Source organism: Artemia franciscana, chromosome 9, assembly GCF_032884065.1.
Source record: "Artemia franciscana chromosome 9, ASM3288406v1, whole genome shotgun sequence".
NCBI lineage: Eukaryota > Metazoa > Arthropoda > Branchiopoda > Anostraca > Artemiidae > Artemia > Artemia franciscana.
The window spans coordinates 2091793-2111517 of NC_088871.1; the positions used below are offsets into that span (position 1 = coordinate 2091793).

The following is a 19725-nucleotide window of genomic DNA, read 5'->3' on the forward strand; positions in this document are numbered from 1 at the left end:
AATAGAAAAATCTATTTAAGGAAATTTACGAAAGGAGGATGTTTTCCTCGACGAATCATTGCATTTCAACCATTACGAAATAATGTTAATTATTCGAAATTACGAAAATATTACGAAATAAGACTAAATTAAAAAATTAGAAAAAGAGACAAGTTTTACTTAATGGAATGGAATATATAGACAAAAACAATACGATATAAAAAGTAAGTCCAAAATGTTCCCGCCTTTTTGGAGGCACATAAAAGCTCTTAAAAAACATGAAGCGGTTTTTTAAAAAATTGCTCGAACTTTCAAACAAGATACAGAAAGATGGGCACTTGGTTAAAAAGGGGAAACCTTTTACATTTCAAGTTTCAACTGAAATGATTTTAAATGTTTTAAATTTTTATAGGAAATAGAAAATAATGATATAAGAAATAATGCTTCCAGTAATATTATAGGTTATTTTATATGGTTCTGGTAATTTTATCTGATAATTTTATAGGAAATAATGGTTCTGCGTTTCGATTTTTGTCAACCCTCCGACCAACGATCTTATGAGTCAACTTTCAAACATTTGTTGAAGAAGGGAAGATACGGTGTCCTTAATCCACTTCCTCCTTCAGTCAAGGACTTTTATATCGTCCCTCTTGCATCCAGTGCTCCTGTACCTGAAATGATTTTGCCAATAGATGGCCCTGGTGAGTAATAGCCTATGTGACACATTCAAATTTGTAGATACAACTCATGTTGATCTCTAAGAAGAAACAGAAAAATATTAAAGTATTTTTATCTTATTTTGTGTGATTTGCAAGTGTCCTTAACACCCAGCCAATCACAAATCTGTAAAGAATAGGGCGATATTACAATTATGTTAAAGAAGAAAGTATTTCTCTGCAGTGCTTTGTCGGGTGCCCACTTTTTTATGCTGGGACACCAGTGACGATTGTGTACCTTTATCTGGGGTCCCGGAGACTGAGACCCCAGATAAAGGCATGCCCCCTGATTCCACGTAGACAACTTATCCCAGCCATGAAAGGGGCCCGTCAAAGAGCTGTCACCTCTCCCGACCTTTTTAATAACTTTGTGCTGGAAGCACAAGATCTGTGCCCACCTTCATTGATTTTGTCCTCTGTAAACTTTTCCTTGATATCAGTTATGGTCAGAACCTCAGGAAAATTTTGTACTTTATTTTTATAATTTACGTCACATTCCACCCTTGCATGAATGATTAACGCTACGTTGACAAAGGCAATGTAGAGGCAATCCAACTGCCTATATACAATTTGCTAACGCATTCAAAACGTGAAATCAGCAGCATTTCAAAGTTTTCTCCTAAGAATTGTTTGTGCCTTTGAGTGATTAAACAAAAAAGCAGGTTTTTCAGCTGAAAGTAAGGATCAGCATTAAAACTTAAATGGACAGAAATTATTATGATATGGGGAGGATACCCCCCTCCAAAATACCTCGCTCTTCACTTTAAAGTTATTTAGAATGTTCAAAAAGCTATCTTATTCTAATTTAACGAACTTGTGTTTCACCTTTTGATTGAAGGATTGGGATACAAAATCATGCTTTAGCGAAAAGAGCGAAGTATTTAAGAGGGGGTATCCCCCACATCCCACCACTAAAAACTTCCCCAGAGAAAATTCGCCTCCCAAAAAATGTCTTTCTTTTTTGAATTAAATAAAAAAATAATTTTTTTTTAACCGAAACTAAGGAACAGCACTAAGACTTAAAACGAACAGAAATTATTCTGTATATGAAAGGGGTTATTTTCTCTTCAATGCCTCGTTCTTTACACTGTAGTTTGACTCTTTGTCACATCTCTACTTTTTAAAACAATGAAAACTTCAGCGTAAAGAGCGAGGCATTGAGGAGGGGACAGCCCCTTTGTATAGGGAATAATTTGTGTTCGTTTTAAGTTTTAATTGGCTCCTTACTTTCAGTAAAAAAAAGAAAACTGGTTTTTTTATTTAATTTCTGAACTAATGCAGGTTCGACTTTGGCTCACTGTACATGAAAAATTAAAACAAAATTTGCATATTACTTTTGGGAGATTTATTCCATATATGAAGGGTTGCCCCTTCCTTATTACCTTGTTCTTTACGTTAAAGCTATTATTACTTTAAAAAAAGCTTCTTCTTCTAATTAAATGGCCCTCGTGTTTCAGTAAACGCTCTTAAAAAATTATTCCGTCCATCTTCCACCTTGTCAAATTTTAAACTCCCCAGTTTAGTATTCAACTGTTCCTGAAACCCCTTTCCTTATCTTTTAGGACCATTATGTAAATGCGATGCCCCCTGGAAAAAATACAACAACAAAAAAAAAAGAAATAAACACTCGTTGTGATCTGTCTTCTGACAAAAATAGCAAGATTCCCCGTTTATACAGATAGGAGCTTGAAACTTCTACAGTAGGGTTCTCTGGTACGCTGAATTTCTCCCCCCTCCCTATTTAAAGAATCGGGTGAATTTTCTCAGGCCCGTAACTTTTGATGGGTAACACTAAACTTTCTGAATCTTATATATCTTAAATTTTCCAGCAAAGGTTTTTTTTTGGAGGGAGGGGTACAAAAGAAACTTTTAAAAACGCATCAAAAATGTGAAATTGATATCTACTCCCTTATGATTTCTGGGTATATTTCAGGTCTACGCTGTTATTCTGAAAGTAAAGAATAACGTTAAACCCATAATTAGCAGAACTTGTTCCGTACAGGAGAGGCATTGCCCCTTCCCTATCCATACCTCCACCTCAAGGTCAAAGAAATTTCGGAGATTGCTCATTAGGTCAGAAATTGAGAGCTCTAGTTCTTTTTTTTTTTTTTTGAAGTCCAAAGGGATTGCAGATCAACCAGCCGCGCTGGGGTGATATTTTCTGGGGGTTGGGGGGTATTTTCCTTTTTTTTATGGGGGTGTTTTTCAAAACACTTAGAGTGGAGGGATCGGGATGAAACTTGATGGGAAAAACAAGCACAAGTCCCAGATACATGATTGACATAATCGGAACGGATCCGCTTTCTTTGGGGTAGTTGGGGGGGATAATTCTGAAAAATTAGAAAAAATGAGGTATTTTTAACTTACGAACGGGTCATCGGATCTCAATGAAATTTGATGTTTAGAAGGATATCGTGGCTCAGAGCTCTTATTTTAAACCCGACCAGATCTGGTGACATTGGGGGGGAGTTGGGAGGGGGAAACCTAAAACTTGAAAAACACTTAGAATGGAGGGATCGGGATGAAACTTGGTGGAAAAAATAATCGCGAGTCCTAGATATATGATTGACATAACCGGAACGGATCCGCTCTCTTTGGGGTAGTTGGGGGAGGGGTTAATTCTGAAAAATTAGAAAAAATGAGGCATTTTTAACTTACGAACGGGTTATCGGATCTCAATGAAATTTGATATTTAGAAGGATACCGTGTCTCAAAGCTCTTATTTTAAATCCTGACTGGATCTGGTGACGTTGGGGGAAGTTTGGGGTGGGGGAACCTAAAATCATGGAAAACGCTTAGATTGGAGGGATCGGAATGAAACTTGGTGGGAAAAATAAGCAGAAGTCTTACATACGTGATTTACATAATTAGAACGGATCCGATCTATTGGGGGGGGGGGGGTAATTCTGAAAAATAAGAAAAAATGACGTATTTTTAACTTACGAAGGAGTGATCGGATCTTCGTGAAACTTCATATTTAGAAGGACCTCGTAACTCAGATCTCTTATGTTAATTCTCAACCTGATCAAGCGTAATTGGGGGGGGGAGGGGCTGGAAATCTCAGAAAATACTTAAAGCGGTGAGATCAGGATGAAACTGGATGGGAAGAATAAAAACCTGTCTAAGAAATGTGACTGACATAACCGGACCCGATCTGCTCTCTTTGGTGGAATTGGAGGGGGGGGGGTAATTTTGAAAATTGAGGTATTTGTAACTTACGAAAGGGTGACCAGACCTTAATGAAATTTGATATTTAGAGAGAGAGAGAGAGAGGTTTATTTAAACAACATCGTAGCTAACAGCTAATTTGCGTTGCTTCACTATGCTAAATAACAAACTAACACAAAAAAAAACAGAAGAAAATATCACTCGGCTTGCGTGGCGGTTCGTGTGTAGAAGTAGCTCTACTGTGAACAGTGCTGACATCTAAAAAAAGGGACGGTAGCAGCATCTGGTGGCTTCGTCAGAAGATTAAAAGTCACCAAGTTCGAAAAAGTGGATGGCGCCACCGTATACAGGGGTGAAGAAAGGTCAAATAAAGTATCTTTCCTGTACTGAATTTGCATATTGATGGCACAGAAAACTGTCAGGATAGTCACTGCTTTAACTGGTGACACCATTGACGAACCAGCGCACATATATTGGGCACTATTGAGCTAAACTTGGTAGATGGGCTCTGCAGCTGTGCTAGCGCAACAGCGCCATCTACCAAAAAAGCTTTAGAAGGATTTTTTTCTTTAGAAGGATCGTGAGCTCTTAGCTCTTGTTTTGAAGTCCAAAAGGATTGGAGACCAACTAGCTGCATGGGGTGATTTTTTCAGGGGGGGGGGGTATTTTCTGTGTTTTTTTTGTCTGGGGGGGGTGAACACCGGTCACCAAAAAAGGACAAGGAAAGATGAAAAAAGACCGCTAGTATCTTAGATGGGTCAAATAAGGTACCTCAATACCGATTAAAACCAGAAGAGAACAGAAACGTCTAACAATAAGAAAACAGGAATTGCAACTAATCAAGTGAAGAAGAGAAGGGGAAAATCATGATTGCTCGTCAATAAAGCTAAAAGTAATTAAAATCTAACCTGCATTAGGCTGGACTTTTATTACCTGGATGGGGTTGAGTAGCTTAGATACGTTCGGTTTGCTTTTTTTGTGCGGGAGGTGGGGGGGGTCAATTGTTTTTGGTTTTCTTTTTTTCAATATTGTTTCTAGTCTTCTTATCTCTTCTTGCACTGTTCTTGTTGTTCCATTCTTCAGGTTTCGCATTGCTTTTGTTTTTATTCTTTCGTTGTACTAATATAAATGACTAATAAGTATTAAAACGAGTTTAGCTAAAATTGAATATGCAAATCAAGCTTAAAACGAACAAAAATATTTTACCACAGTATCATAAATGAAACCCAAAACGAACAGAAACTAAATAAACAATCATAGCAAACAAACATACAAGATGTACTAACATAAATGAATAAATAAACCTTAAACGAATAAAGCTTTAATTGAATATGCGAATCAAGATTGAAACGAACAAAAATCAATTCAATGAAGAGTATGGGTACTGCCTCCTTCCCTAAATGTAAAGTCTAAAACCTACTGCATTATTGGCGCTTTGCTGAAAATGGCGCTTTATAATAAACATTTTATTACGTACTTATTACAACATCGAAAATAAAAAATGAAATTACAGTAGAATCAAATTTTGAACTGATTGGCTTTTAGCAGTTGGCATCATTATATATCAAATATTTAGTTTAACCTTATTTCTTCCCAAGACCGTTCACAACAAATTTAGTTTCACTACAAACAAGAATTTAGCTACTCCCTCCTTTCCTAACTTTAAAAATCTAAAGCCTACTGCGTCATTGGCGCTTCACTGAAAGGGATATATGTTACAAATATTTTCTTTTCTAGTTATTACAGCATTGAAATGAAAATACATGTTACACTATTCAAACTTTACTTATTCACTTTTATTTATTGAAAAAAGAATTTTACTTTTTCAATTTTATTTGTTCAGTTAGAATTAAAATTTTAGTCTCCTTATAGTATATTAAATGCTAAATGCATATTAAATGCGCTCAATACCTTGTGGCAACTAAATGTTTCTCCTTGTATTTTAAAAATATTACACTCAGATACGTACTAGTACAGAAATTTTAGCCCACTACGCCACTGCGCGTGCGGGCGGCTCTAGCAGACAACAAGCTAAACGTAATCGATGAAATCGCGTTCCAATCCGGGTTTTTAGCCTGCTGATAAAGTGTGTTCTGACTATAACTCATATGCTGTGCTGATGACGTCCTAAATCATAGTTCAACTGTTCAACGTATCACCGAAATTTTTGGAATCCTTGAAGTGTAATGCCAGAAAGTTGGGCTTGAATTCAACTCCTCCAAATCTGGTATAGTCCTGTTTAACTGGAAAACGATTCCTCTCCTTCTTCCATCACGCTTTGATCTGTTTAACCTATATATCATCTTATGTATATAGGTCTGCCCATTGCTTCTTCTATCTGACACGCCCGGAAACTTCTTCTTGAATAAATCAGACATAGAATCTCAGCAGCATACGCTTCCATTTTATCTTGTAAACTTTACACCGAACCCTTCTGGAAACTCCTAACTAAAACTGACAAGGGTAAAATCCGATCCATGCTCTTTCGCTTTGCCAAGTATCTGCTTCATCTGCCTCCGTGGCATAGGAATTCACTCGCTATTGCAAAATTTAAGGACCCGGACCCGGAGGTTGCCGTTGCCAGACGGATAAAAGAGACGTTGCCAGACGGCAACCAGACGGTTGCCGTTGCCAGACGCAAAACATAATAGACAAATAGATGGGAATTTAAATGATTGGTCCCACATTCTTAAGCAGTGATGTTTTGTGTTCTTCTTTTCCCTATGTTCCTTTTTGCTGTTTGTTTAATTGTGACGGGTTTTACAATATTTTTTTAATAATAATAATAATTTAATTCTTGTAAGATTGTTTAAACGTTATTGTTCTGGAGCATATATAGTATGTCACAGGTTTTGGAGATTTTTTTTTGTCACATATATTATATAAATTAAACTCGTTCGTCTTTTTTTTTTTTTATTCTGATTTCTTTCGTATTTTTGCTTTTCTTGTATTTTGCGAAGTGTTTAATTGTCGTCTTTATTGTTTTAGTATTTTGTTTTCTTTTACTGCTCCGTATTCTTGCTTCTCTATGTCAGGTTTTCAAATAAATAAATACATTATAGAGATTGCATACAGTCAGTAGGGTTTATTAAAGGATGATGAATTTGATGATGAGGAAATACCCTGTGTTAACACCGAGGATCGAGTTTAAACTTTAAGGATTTAACTTGGGGGGGAGGGTAGTGGGAATTAGAATCTTGTGTTTGGGCAAGGGGGCAAAAATATTTTCCTCCGGCCTTACAAAACAACGCATGTAATTTGTTTTTGTTTTACGTACGCAATGAACTAATTTCAAGCGAAAACACAGTTTCTGTAGAATTAAAAAAATTAAGAATTAAAAATTTTTAAATTTAAATTTTAAAAATTTTTAATTTTAAAGAATTAAAAAGAAGCGACGATCACATAGTTACAATCGTGATTATCATCATTTTATTCCCTTTTTAATTTATTAAACTACAAAAATTTGTGTCTAAGTGAGATACTAATTTTCACTATCCCCTCAACCCCTCCCCCTCTCTTTATGTTAAGGTTTAACATAGTAAAGTTTATCCAAAAGAGTCGTTTTGGTTAGTATTTCTGTAGAAGGATTGAAACTTGCACTTGAAGGATTGTCTATATTTAACAGAAGTTCTGCAGTAGGATTAACGGTATGAAAATGATGTAATCTAATTTGTTTTTGTTTTTTTTTTGTAAATTTCGTATGGGGTATTGTTAACGCTTGGGGTAATTCAAAATATATTACTGTACATCCAACTCCGTCTTCCTCTTCCCCCATCTGCAGTGGCTATTGTAACCAGTGTACAAATTATGCAGACTGTACATTGGTTCAGTGACTCCCTAATTTATATCCCTTAAAAGGATTTTCCAACCTCAGTTTGACCCATCTGCTTCTACTTAGTGGCACTTGGCTGTTCTTTCACTAATATCATAAATGACACTAGTCATAGCAGCCATAATTGCATCGTTTTGACCCCCCCCCCCCCTTATAAGTTCAAAGGAGAAGACATTGGGTAAAATGAGATAATTTTATTGGACACATTTATGTACAGAACATTTTCAGGATCTGCTAAGAAACCTCCAGGGCGTTTGTTTGTCAGCAGGGGATTGTTTGCTTTTTTCTAAATATTCTGGTAGTACTATTCTCACATTATTCTAAATTTCATTCATTCGTGGCGGGTTCGTAAACATACAACAAGCATTCTACTCACATAAACGCACACTCACATGATCACTATTCCTTTACAAGGAACAATCTCATTGGCGTACCCTTGAGAATGCCAGACGGCTTCAGTTTCTTATTTCAACTACAAAAGAACTTCTAATCGTATTTTTGAATGAAAAATTAGCTTAATCATCACGTTTTGTTCGTCTCTTTAAACTCCATGCGAAAATTATACATTGAATAGACCTTAATGCAGTCAATTTTGTATGTTTAGAGTGAAAATATTCTCTTCGAAAATTAGTTACAATAAACTCTATTGAACGTGGAGATAATCTCCAGTGGAAAGCCATCGGCATTAGTTTGGTATCTATATATGTCATTGTGCCTCCTTTGTGGACCTAGTTCGTATTTTTTGTGAAGAAAATAGGCTGACCTTCTTCTGTTCTTTTGTTTTGCTAGTTTTCCTGGGTTACCGTACATGAAAAAGTCTCTTTAACTGCTTACGAAGTCTCATGGTAGTTGAACTTGGGAGGGTTAATGCTTCTTTGAGTACCAGCTAAAGGATCACTAACCATTTTTGCTTGACACCTTTCGATTTCTCAGATGGTCACGCTTTAAAGAAGAAGCAGTATATGTTTTGGCAAAATTACAAATGCTAATCAAACTGAAAGTTTTTTTTAGCGCAGGGATCAATTTAAAATTATATTTTATTTGAACTGTAATATTACCTTTAATTTGACACCCTGCGACCTTCTGAATTTTTTTCTGTTTTAGCATTTGTGTACCACCCTCACCCTCCTTTACCCACCGAATTTACAAGTTCCAAAACAGATACTACATTTTTTTTTTGGCAAAATTACATTTTAATTGATAATACTACTTGATAATACTTCTTGCTGAAAGAAGCAAATAGCACATTCTCATTGGCCTAAAAATGTCTTTAATTTCTTTCCCATGTCATTTTTTTAGTTTGTATGGAAATATATATTCTTAGGGTTGGTTCTTAGCTTAGTCAGATAAGCAGAGCTTTTCCGTCGCTTTCAATTCATGTTTTATTCATCATTAGTATTCCATATATTCATTTCCATTAACATTAGTATTCAGTATTTTCTAACAATCTTTCACATCCATTCAAACAATATCACAAGCAATACATACCACAATCACAAGCAATACGTACCACAATATATACATACCACAATACAGCCATACATACCACAAGCAATATATACCACATAACTATGCCCTTGCTTTGTTTGACAAACTTCATCTGAATGAAATATAAAAGAAGTGTCAGTCAAACTGGTTGGCAAGGACCAATAGTTCTTTTCTTTCTTTCTTTTTCCCAAAAGAATTTCTTACCTCAAAATCTGGTTCGGTCAATCATCTCATTCGAGGCTGCTGCTTAGCTCACCTCTCAGGTTGAGTAACTCGGTTACTCCATCTGATGCTAGACAGAAATGCGAGTGTTACATTGCATTGTAGTAAAATGAATAGGAGATTCAATTATTGAAGAGCGTTTAAATTATCCTAATTTAGGTTAGAAGGCAAAGTAGGGTGACAAGTCTTTTGTTCCAGTAATTTCAAAATTATGTTTTAGTTTGTTTGTTCTGAATATGGTGCCCTAAAAATATTGTGCCTAGGGAAATCACCCCTTTTTGCCCTTGTCTTTCTACGCCACTAGGAAGGCGTATGTGTTCTGGAGAGGGGAGGGATTCCACTTAAAACGTAGGAATATGCAAATTGAATGGATAATACTCAAAAAGTATATATGACCGAACCTTCAACGTTCCCCTCTCATCCTCTTTATGCTCCTGCCGCTAGATCCCTTCTTTACAGTCTTGTCTGACATTGTGGTAAATCGTTAGGTCTCATTGTACGCCAATAGAAAGGCATGTGCGTTCGAGGGGGGGGTCCAATAAAAGCTTGAAAAATAGGTGAATTGAATAGATAATATTCAAGGGATGAAGTACGATAGATTGCCAAAGATTGTCCTTTTCAGCCAACCATTTAGGGCTAAGCGAAAAACGGGTCGTCTGCGGTGGGGATGGGAGGATGTTATAAAGAAAGATTTAAGGAAATGGGAATTTCCTGGGAGGGTGTAACGAGGGAGACTGAATAGATTATGGTGGAGGAGGAGTGTGCGTAGCTGTGTTAGCCTCAGGCGGATTGGTGCTGCGGTGAGTTGTTAGTAGTAGTACTATATATGACCAAACCTCCGCCATTTCGCTCTCATTCTGTTTATGTTCCTACTGCTTGGTTCCCGCCCTATCGTTTGTCTTCCGTAGCACTAGATTTCAGAGTATTTTTCAAGCGATATTTTCATGGTTTTATAGTTTTATAGTTTTTGCTGATATAGCCGAATTTTAGACTTTGACTAAATAACAATTATATTCACTGTGTTACCATGTCCTGTCGACTCCTTTTGACTTTATTTTATTTTCAGGTTTTGAAGAACCGCGACCTGACCTATTGATTGGCGTCGTTGTTAGAGTTCGCGAAAAAGTGAAATTCGGCCGGAGCGGAAAAGCGGCGCCTCGCAATGAAGGTATGTCCCAATCCAGGTGTTCAGTACAAGCTTTGTTAAGGATGAAATTTCATTTGAGCTGGCCAGAATTTGGTAGTATATATGTTACGGTGAAAGACTGAAATCTGGTACATGGTGACGTTCACCGGTGAATGTCCAAAATTCCTTTTTCTCTGCTTGGATTCAATCAGCTTTACCAGTTAGCTTTGTCAGTCTTATGCAACTATTGAGGGTTTTTTGCAGTTTTTGCAACCCCAGCCACAAGTTTTTATAATGGTCAAATTTTCAGAGTAGACATTTTTATCAGGGGAGGCACTTTTATCAATATCGACCTTCGTGAAATATAAAGGTAAAGGTAAAAAATACGGCATTAGACTTTACAGTTCCTAACGGCGGTGCTGATCTTTGTTTCTAGGCCCTTCAGCCAGGAAGTGCAATGGGAGGTTGGGGGCCAACCATCCTGTGCTTTCGCACACCTTTCCTTTTTACCTTCCCCAGATTACTCCAGGTACCCATTTAGAGCTGGGTCGACTCTGGCTGAGCTTACCGAGTCACGCCACTGACCCCCGCCCCAAACTAAATAATTAACTACACTAGAATTTGAACCCTCGCCCTCTCAGATAAAGAATTCTGAAACCAGCGCACCAATCCACTCAGCCAAGACGGCATGAAATATGATTTTAAAAAAATATATATATTCACAATTTCTAAATTGTTAAAGCAGCAACAGATAAAAAATTCTCCGTCTAGGAATAAATAAGGACATTCCAAAGTAAATACTTCAAATGTTTCTGGCGTCACAATTTTATCGTTGTTGTCCTTTCAAGTTGGAGTTTATCATATTCTCATGTCTTTTTTGGTAAGCCACCGCAACCGAATGGATGGCGTATTGGAGTCGCAATCCTGCGTCTTTGAGGACGCGGGTTTGAGTCCTGGTGTCGTCAAGACCCATATCCTGGCCTGGGGGTGGAGATCGATGGTGCGACTGTGTAAGCTCATTTAGCGATTATTCGTGTCTGGCCCGCCACAAATTACTATCCGCCCTTGAGGTTAACTAATGTATAAAATCTAGTGGTTAAACGGGTAAAAGAATATAGACATCCATGATGTTTCATGCGCATTGAAATATTTAAAAAAAGATCATGTTCACAGTTGTGTTCAATTATAACAGAGGAATAGACCAAAATACCCTGCTTCGATAAGAAGAAAATACCATTTAAATCTTTCAACTTTAGTATCCCCACAGTTTTCATTTCTTTTTCTTATTATTTTTTTCTCATTCTTCCAGTGTATCAAGTTTTCATGTATAAATGAATATCTACCCTTGAAGCATGAGTGTACGTGACCTTTTTTCTGTCGTAATCATGTCACAAATACTCATGCCTAAGTCATACGATCAGAATAGTAATTGAAATTCAATTTTTAGTTCGGTTGTTACGATAGAAGTTCTGAATACAATAAAGTTAGTTTTGAAATATAACAAAACGGTTTCTTTTCATACTATTTCTTCTTCTTTTTTTAATTTGAAGTTGACGTTTTCTTTTTTTTAGAATTTGTCATCTGGTTATTCTATAGCTCAATTCCTTGCAATATAGATAAAAATTCTAGAAATATCTAACAATCTAAAAATATCTAAAGTCTAAAAATCTAAATCGAAAAGAAGGAAATCTGAAAATCTACTTAATAATAAAATCTGATAAAGGAGAATGCCACGCTTTTGTATAACTATTTGAAATCTCGGTGCATAGGGTTAGTTTCGCTTATATCTGTGCAGTGAAAAATAATGAACATTGTTGTTCAGTTTGTTGGTAAAAACTTGTTAGAATTGTAGAATAAGGGCTTTTTACTATCTTGAAAAGCAGTTGAGGAAGTGAATCAAACTCTCAGGAATGAATTCAGGACTTAAATGATCCCCTTTTAAGTCCGTAGTAGTAAGTCCGTTAAGTAGGGATCATTTAAGTCCTGAATTCTTTCATGAGAGTGTTTTACCACGTTTTTTACCACACATCACATCATTTATGGAATCTTTGTCCGTCCACGTTCAATGACAGCGGGAGCATTCTTCTAAATTCATATGTCGCAGGGAAAGTCATCTAAAGTCAGGTCTAAAGGTCAGGGAGCATTCATCTGTCGCAGGTCTAACACAACTGTTAGATGGTTTAACGCTTTTGTATAACTATTTGAAATCTCGGTACATAGAATTAATTTCGCTTATATCTGTGCAATGAAAAATAATGAATAATCCCTCAAAAATTTGCCAGGTGTTCCCCCCCCCATTCAAGGATTGCTATGAAGGACTCCGACTCCCTTAAAAACTGACGAAAGTTGAGTTAAAATCTTACTTTTTGAAGGCTTAACCCCTCCCCCTTCCTTGCCTCTGCAAAAATTACCTAATCTCATCCTCCTTAAAAGTTGGACAGGTGTGCACCTGTGATTCTACATGCGGTATTGTTGTCATCCTTCGGTGAAGCGTGGGAGTTTTCCGAAAATTCCACAAATTTATCCTATACCTTAAATCCCAGAGTTTAATTCGCTTTTCCCGTCCAGTTCCTGTCCTAAAGTACTTATTTTTGTATCAAATTTTGTCGTTTATTCAGATTGTTTTCTAGGATTTGACACTTTATCACCATCTACTTCAGACGAGAGACATCATGGTTCTTATCGGCGGTCCAAACATCTAGACCATCTCAGGGCATCGGACAGCGTTTCCAATTCACCAATGGGACTGTATGAAGAGGCTTATTCTTCACCCTTATCTTACGTTCCATCTGAGGTATTTTGTTTTTAATCTCCTTTCTTTGTTTCTGGAAAATTCCATTTCATCTTCTAGCCGAAATAAACAATAGAAATTCTAGAATATTTGTTTCGTTTGTGGGATAATCATAGGAGGGTAGGAAGTTCAGACCCATCTTACCTCTGTAATACGAAAACTTGTATGAATGTTTTTCTTTTTTTATTTAACGGCTCCTACAAGTTAATTTGATAGTAGGGCTCCCCTTCTCATAAAATGGCTTGTACCCCTCCCACCTCCTAGGGGTTTCTGGTTACGCCAGTTCATGAAATCTGTTGCCGTCAAAAGCTATAAGTCTGTAATTACACTTTTTTTTTCAATCCTGTTCAGTTGAAATTTAAAATTTACAGTTCGGAATATGACGTTCTATGACAGATGAATAGACATAGAAAAAAAAGATTTTATTGTTATTTATTGAAAACCATTGTCAAATAAAAATATACATAAAATGTTGTTTGGTCTTTTAGCGATGAAATTACCAAAAAGACTGTATTTTTATGCTACTTTTTCTGTTCTGGGATTTTAGGGTGTTTTATCCCCTTCATACCTCCAGAATATGGTTTTGACTTGTTTGGGATTCAATAACAATGCTATGAGCAGAAAAAAAAGCTTTTCTTGAAATAAATCACATCTTTTGAAATTATACTTAAAAAAAAACACCATTTATGCAAATTTGAGCCGTTCCTTGTTCTTCACTAAGGGGAAATTAGGAGGTACGGTAAGTTAAATCTATATTTTGAATCTAAAAGGGAGTTGGTGGGAATATTGGAGGGAAAAATTCTAATTTTCTTTTCTTAGTAGAACTAGATTTTGCAGTATTACTTAAGTACATATTGTTTTTGTTTTTTGTTGTTTTTTTTTGTGATTATTCTATTTCGAGCATTCACTGTTGCTACAACGACTGTTGAATGCAAATTGCCACAACGACTGCTTTCTGAATTAAAATAGAGTTTCCATCAAGCCATGACTAATTAAAGAAAAAGTCGAGACAGATATTCTGAGTTAGAGGCGAAGCTGATATTAGTCTTCTTTTTCAGGATTGCATAAAAATGATATCATTTTCATTTGTGATAGTTGACTTGTCGACTGTTGCCAGAACTCGTATTTGGCACACTCACCTGAGGTCAGCATATTTGCACGCGCTCCTCCTCCATCCTGTTCTACTCAGTACTCTTGGCTCTTTTTGCCTGAAATCCAGACTTCCTTTAAATTCTTACTTTTAAAGGTTTCCTAGTACGTTCGACGTGGTCCTATTTTTCACTTGGTCCCAGCTGGCTTACCAAAAATTACAGTAATTGGTCCATCCTCCGAAGAATGTGTCCTAGCCATCTTAAGCTTTCTTTCATTAGAGACCTAGATAATGAGGTCAAGTCATAATGTTCCAACAGCTCCATGTTTGATATACAGTTCGCTCAAACGAGTTCCTCTCCACTTGAAGACGTTCTGATTTTCTTTTGATCCCAGCTTGGCTGTGATAATCAAGTGTGACATATGCCATTTTGGTCGAAAATGAGTTGTGTATGTGTTTTGGGTAAACTAAGCAGGAGGAATCGAATGGAATAGTCAGAATTGTCCTATCGTGTACCATAACGAAGATAAAAAGAGGAATAAGCCTCTTAGGGGCGTTTGTCTCATTTTTATTAGGTCTTGTTGTAATTCAGAATGACAGAAGAGGATTATCTATGGAACCATAACATGGAGACCAGGCATTTGTCTCCTTTTTTGTCAAGGAAATAGGAGACATACGCCATAAAATAGAATATTTTGAATCCCCTTGGAATACTTGAATTTAATTTATACCACTGAAAAGGACATAAAAAGTTGGTTTAAAATATTCCCTTTATCCCCATTAGCCTCATCCTTTAGAATGACCACAGCCGACAAACTTTTCTCCTTTTTTTGGCTCTCATGAAAAGTTACAAAAATGGCATATGCCGCACTTTTTGTTATCACAGCCCAGTTGGGGAAGATGCTACTTTTTTCTATTTATATGATTTTTTTACATCGAATCTTCAGTCTCTACAGCTACAGTACCAAATAACCTTTACAGAGCTAGAACTCTTTTTCTTCTTTTTTTTTGATCTTAGCGGTGAATAGTCTTCTTCTTTCTTTGTATAGAGCTTTTGAGAAAGTTCATTTTTTTCGTTCGTGTAATTACTATCTTGTAATACTCAGTGACCTTTATGATTTTTTTTTTCATTGATTGTTCAGTCTCCACACCTAAAGGACCAAATGTTAATTTAGGTAAGAACAAAAGCTTTTGGTAGTATTCTCCCCCTTCCCCTTGCTAGATTTCCTGGTGGCACTCAAAATGTCCCCCACCGCTTCACCATTTGGTCCTAATAAGCACATTAATTTCTTTATATTGGACATATTTTTTCTGCAATAAGAGGGGAGCTCCCGCTCTCCGTAGCGCTCCCTTAGCGCTCATTTATAGGATTCAATTTTTTTTTTATCTTTTTGCTAGAAGGTTTCATATTTTCTAAAACAGTATAACATTTTACTCTTTTGGGTCTTCGAAGGTCGGGGTAGTGGGTATACTCGTTCATGGTTTATACAATACTGAATAAACAGCTCATAACTACTCCTCGATTATATAATTACACATTTTCTGTTTACATACTTTTTAGTTTCTAATATTCAATGACACTTTATTATATGTTTTTTAATTCTTTTTTTAGTCTCCATACCTGAAGGACCAAATGTCCCTGGCAGAAATAGACAAGCAGATTGAGATGCAACGGAAGGAGATAGATAGCCTGGCCAAAGTTGTGTCACCAGATGAAACGGGTTTCATTCCAGGGCTCGGTGGCCCAAGCGAAAGTAAGAAAATTTTGCTTATAGTTTCTTTGGCAACGCTGCCTTATTATTTACCGATGAATAAAAATATTCAAAGCGAGTCTTTAGTGGGACCAGATGTATGAATTGTTTTTTTTTTTGTATATTTTTAATTTTCTAACTGTTCCTGTAAAATTTGATTTTGATTATTGTAGAATGTATAATGATGTGAGTAATACCTTTTTGACTTGGCATTACTATAGAGAGAAAAGCGTTGCGTTAGGCCTTATAGCTTTTTTATGGCACTTGGTATTAACCAAGTGACATATAGCAATCGCAAATTCTGTCGGTCTGTTTGTCTGTCTGTCTGTCTGTCTGTTGGTCCCGGTTTTGCTACTTCAGGCACTTCCAGGTAATCTAGGACGATGAAATTTCGCAAGCGTATCAGGGACCGGACCAGATTAAATTAGAAATATTCGTTTCCACGATTTGACCATCTGGGGGGAGGGAGTGGGGGGCCGGTTAATTCGAAAAAAATAGAAAAAATGAAGTATTTTTAACTTATGAGCGGGTGATGGGATCTTAATGAAATTTGATGTTTAGAATGCTATTGTGTCTCAGAGCTCTTATTTTAAATCCCGACCGGATCTGATGACATTGGGGGAAGTTGGAGGAGGGGGAAACCTAAAATCTTGGAAAACACTTAGAGTGGAGGGATCGGAATGAAACTTGATGGGAAAAATGAGCACAAGTCCCAGATACATGATTAACATAATCGGAACAGATCCGCTCTCTTTGGGTTAGTTGGGGGGGGGGTAATTCTGAAAAATTAGAAAAAGTGAGGTATTTTTAACTTACGAACGGGTGATCGGATCTCAATGAAATTTGATGTTTAGAAGGATATCGCGTCTTAGAGCTCTTATTTTAAATCCCGACCGGAACTGGTGATATTGGGGGGGGGAGTTGAGAGGGGGAAACCTAAAACTTGGAAAACACTTAGAGTAGAGGGATCGGGATGAAACATGGTGGGGAAAATAAACACAAGTCCTAGATAGATGATTGACATAAACGGAACGGATCCGCTCTCTTTGGGGTAGTTGGGGGGGGGAGGTATTTTTGAAAAATTAGAAAAAATGAGGTATTTTTAACTTACGAACGGGTGATCGGATCTCAATGAAATTTTATATTTAGAAGGATATCGTGTCTCAAGGCTCTTATTTTAAATCCTGACCGGATCTGGTGACATTGGGGGAAGTTTGGGGTGGGGGAACCTAAAATCATGGAAAACGCTTAGATTGGAGGGATCGGGATGAAACTTGGTGGGAAAAATAAGCAGAAATACGTGATTTACATAATTGGAACGGATCCACTCTATTGGGAGGGGGGTTAATTGTGAAAAATAAGAAAAAATGACGTATTTTTAACTTACGAAGGAGTGATCGGATCTTCATGAAACTTCATATTTAGAAGGACCTCGTAACTCAGATCTGTTATTTTAAATCTCAAGCGGATCAAGCGTAATTGGGGGGGGCAGTTGGGGGGACCGGAAATCTTAGAAAATACTTAAAGCGGTGAGATCAGGATGAAACTGGATGGGTAGAATAGAAACCTGTCTAAGATACGTGACTGATATAACCGGACCGGATCTGCTCTCTTTGGTGGAATTGGGGGGGGGGGGGTAATTTTGAAAATTGAGGGATTTGTAACTTACGAAAGGGTGACCAGATCTTAATGAAATTTGATATTTAGAAAGATCTTGTGCTTTAAAGCTCTAATTTTAAATTTCGTCCAGATCCTGTGACATTGGGGGGAGTTGGAGGGGGAAACCGAAATTCTTGGAAAACGTGAAAATTGGGGTATTTTTATCTTACGAATAGGTGATCGGATCTTAATGAAATTTGATATATAGAAGGAATCCATGTCTCAGAGCTCTTATTTCAAATCCCGACCAGATCTTTTGGGGGAGGAACATCGGGGGAGTTGGAGAGGGAAATCTTGGAAAAACACTTGGAGTGGAGGAATCGGGATGAAGCTTGGTGGATAGAATAAACAAATGTCCTTGATACGTGATTGACAGAATCGTACTGATTCGCTCTCTTTGGGGGAGTTGGGGGGAGGGGTTCAGTGATTTGGCGAGTTTGGTGCTCCTGGACGTGCTAGGACGATGAAAATTGGTAGGCGTGTCAGGGAGCTGCACAATTTGACTTGATAAAGTCGTTTTCCCAGATTCGACCATCTGGGGGGCTAAAGGGAGAGGAAAAATTAGAAAAAAATCAGGTATTTATAACTTACGAGTGGGTGATCGGATCTTAATGAATTTTGATATTTAGAAGGACATCGTGACTCAGAGCTCTTATTTTAAATCCTGACCGGCATTAAACCTCTTGTTTTCCTTTTTAAATCAATCTATTGATTCATAGAATTTTGTTAGAGCTCATACCATATGATCTCTTGGCTCTTAGCTCTTCTCGCCTCGTCACAAGTGCCATATGAGCTCTTAGCTCTTGTTTATTATAGTGAAACCTTTGATAAAACAGCAAACTTGAAAAGAAAAAACGGTTTGTGTTTTTTTCGTTTTTCCATTTTTTTTCTGAGTTCACTGTCTTGTTGAAGTTTTCCCTGTTTCCGATGCTTTTGTTAAATGTTATACATGTTCTAAGCTATTTGTGTGCTTGGTACTTGCATGATATACCCCCTACCTAATATTCTTCTAATATGTTTCTCTGACGCTCAATCCTAATGAAATATACCAAATTAAGACAAAAATGTAATACTTAAGAAACAAATTTGAGCTATATATTTGCACATTGGGGGGGGGGGAGGGTAAAGTATAGCGGGTCTGCATGCCTAATTTGTTAGGTACTACTATTCTGCATATTATGTAGCATAACTTCACACTATTTAAATACTTCCCCCCCCCCTAATGTGCAAATATATAGCCCAAATTATATATTTCCCATCTATTCTGTTACTTCCCTTTGTCTTGTCTCACGCTAAGCTGAAAGAAACTAACAAAAATAAACGGTTCTATAATGCGTCAATGAATGAACAACTAGAGTGGTAAGGGGTTTATCATACAAGGGCCGTGCGGTTTTTCTGCTTAATTATGTATTTTAATTTTTATGTTTCATGCTTGATTGGGTTAGCTCATTTATTTTCTATTTAGATGGACTACGAAGCAAAAATTTTTCCCTAGGGAAGCGTTCCGAAGCTCATTTACATCGGTCGAAAAAAAAAAAACGCTAAACGCTAGAGGATGCTGGTTATTTATTTTCGATACTAACCCCAGTTTTTGCTCTTACCAGTTCCCCATACTGTTGATTTTTTACCTATTCCTACTAGCCTCTATTTTTTTTAATATAAATACTGGCTATAAAGCCAGTTTTCGAAATTGTTTGGTTGATTAAGATCTCTTTACCCCAGGCTGCAGGCCCAGTAAGTTTTAAGCAGCGAGAGAAAAAATTGCCTATTTTTAGACATCAACAGTTTAAAGAACCCTATTTTTTGTCTTCGTTAAGGTCCCCTTGTCCCTGTCCCTATGCCCAGAAAGTTTTGATTTTGATTTGGTGACTCCATTGATTTTGGTTATGCTCGACCGTCAGGT

General features: G+C 36.9%; 1 protein-coding gene across 1 annotated transcript in view; it reads left to right on the plus strand.

Annotated features, from left to right (window-relative positions):
- LOC136031542 (PHD finger protein 3-like) overlaps positions 1 to 19725 on the plus strand; it is a 151024-nt gene that overhangs the window by 118320 nt on the left and 12979 nt on the right. The window contains exons 22-25 of the mRNA XM_065711212.1: positions 485 to 680; positions 10472 to 10573; positions 13162 to 13325; positions 16025 to 16166. Coding sequence (XP_065567284.1) covers positions 485 to 680; positions 10472 to 10573; positions 13162 to 13325; positions 16025 to 16166 — 604 coding nt within the window. The remainder of the gene's footprint in view (positions 1 to 484; positions 681 to 10471; positions 10574 to 13161; positions 13326 to 16024; positions 16167 to 19725) is intronic.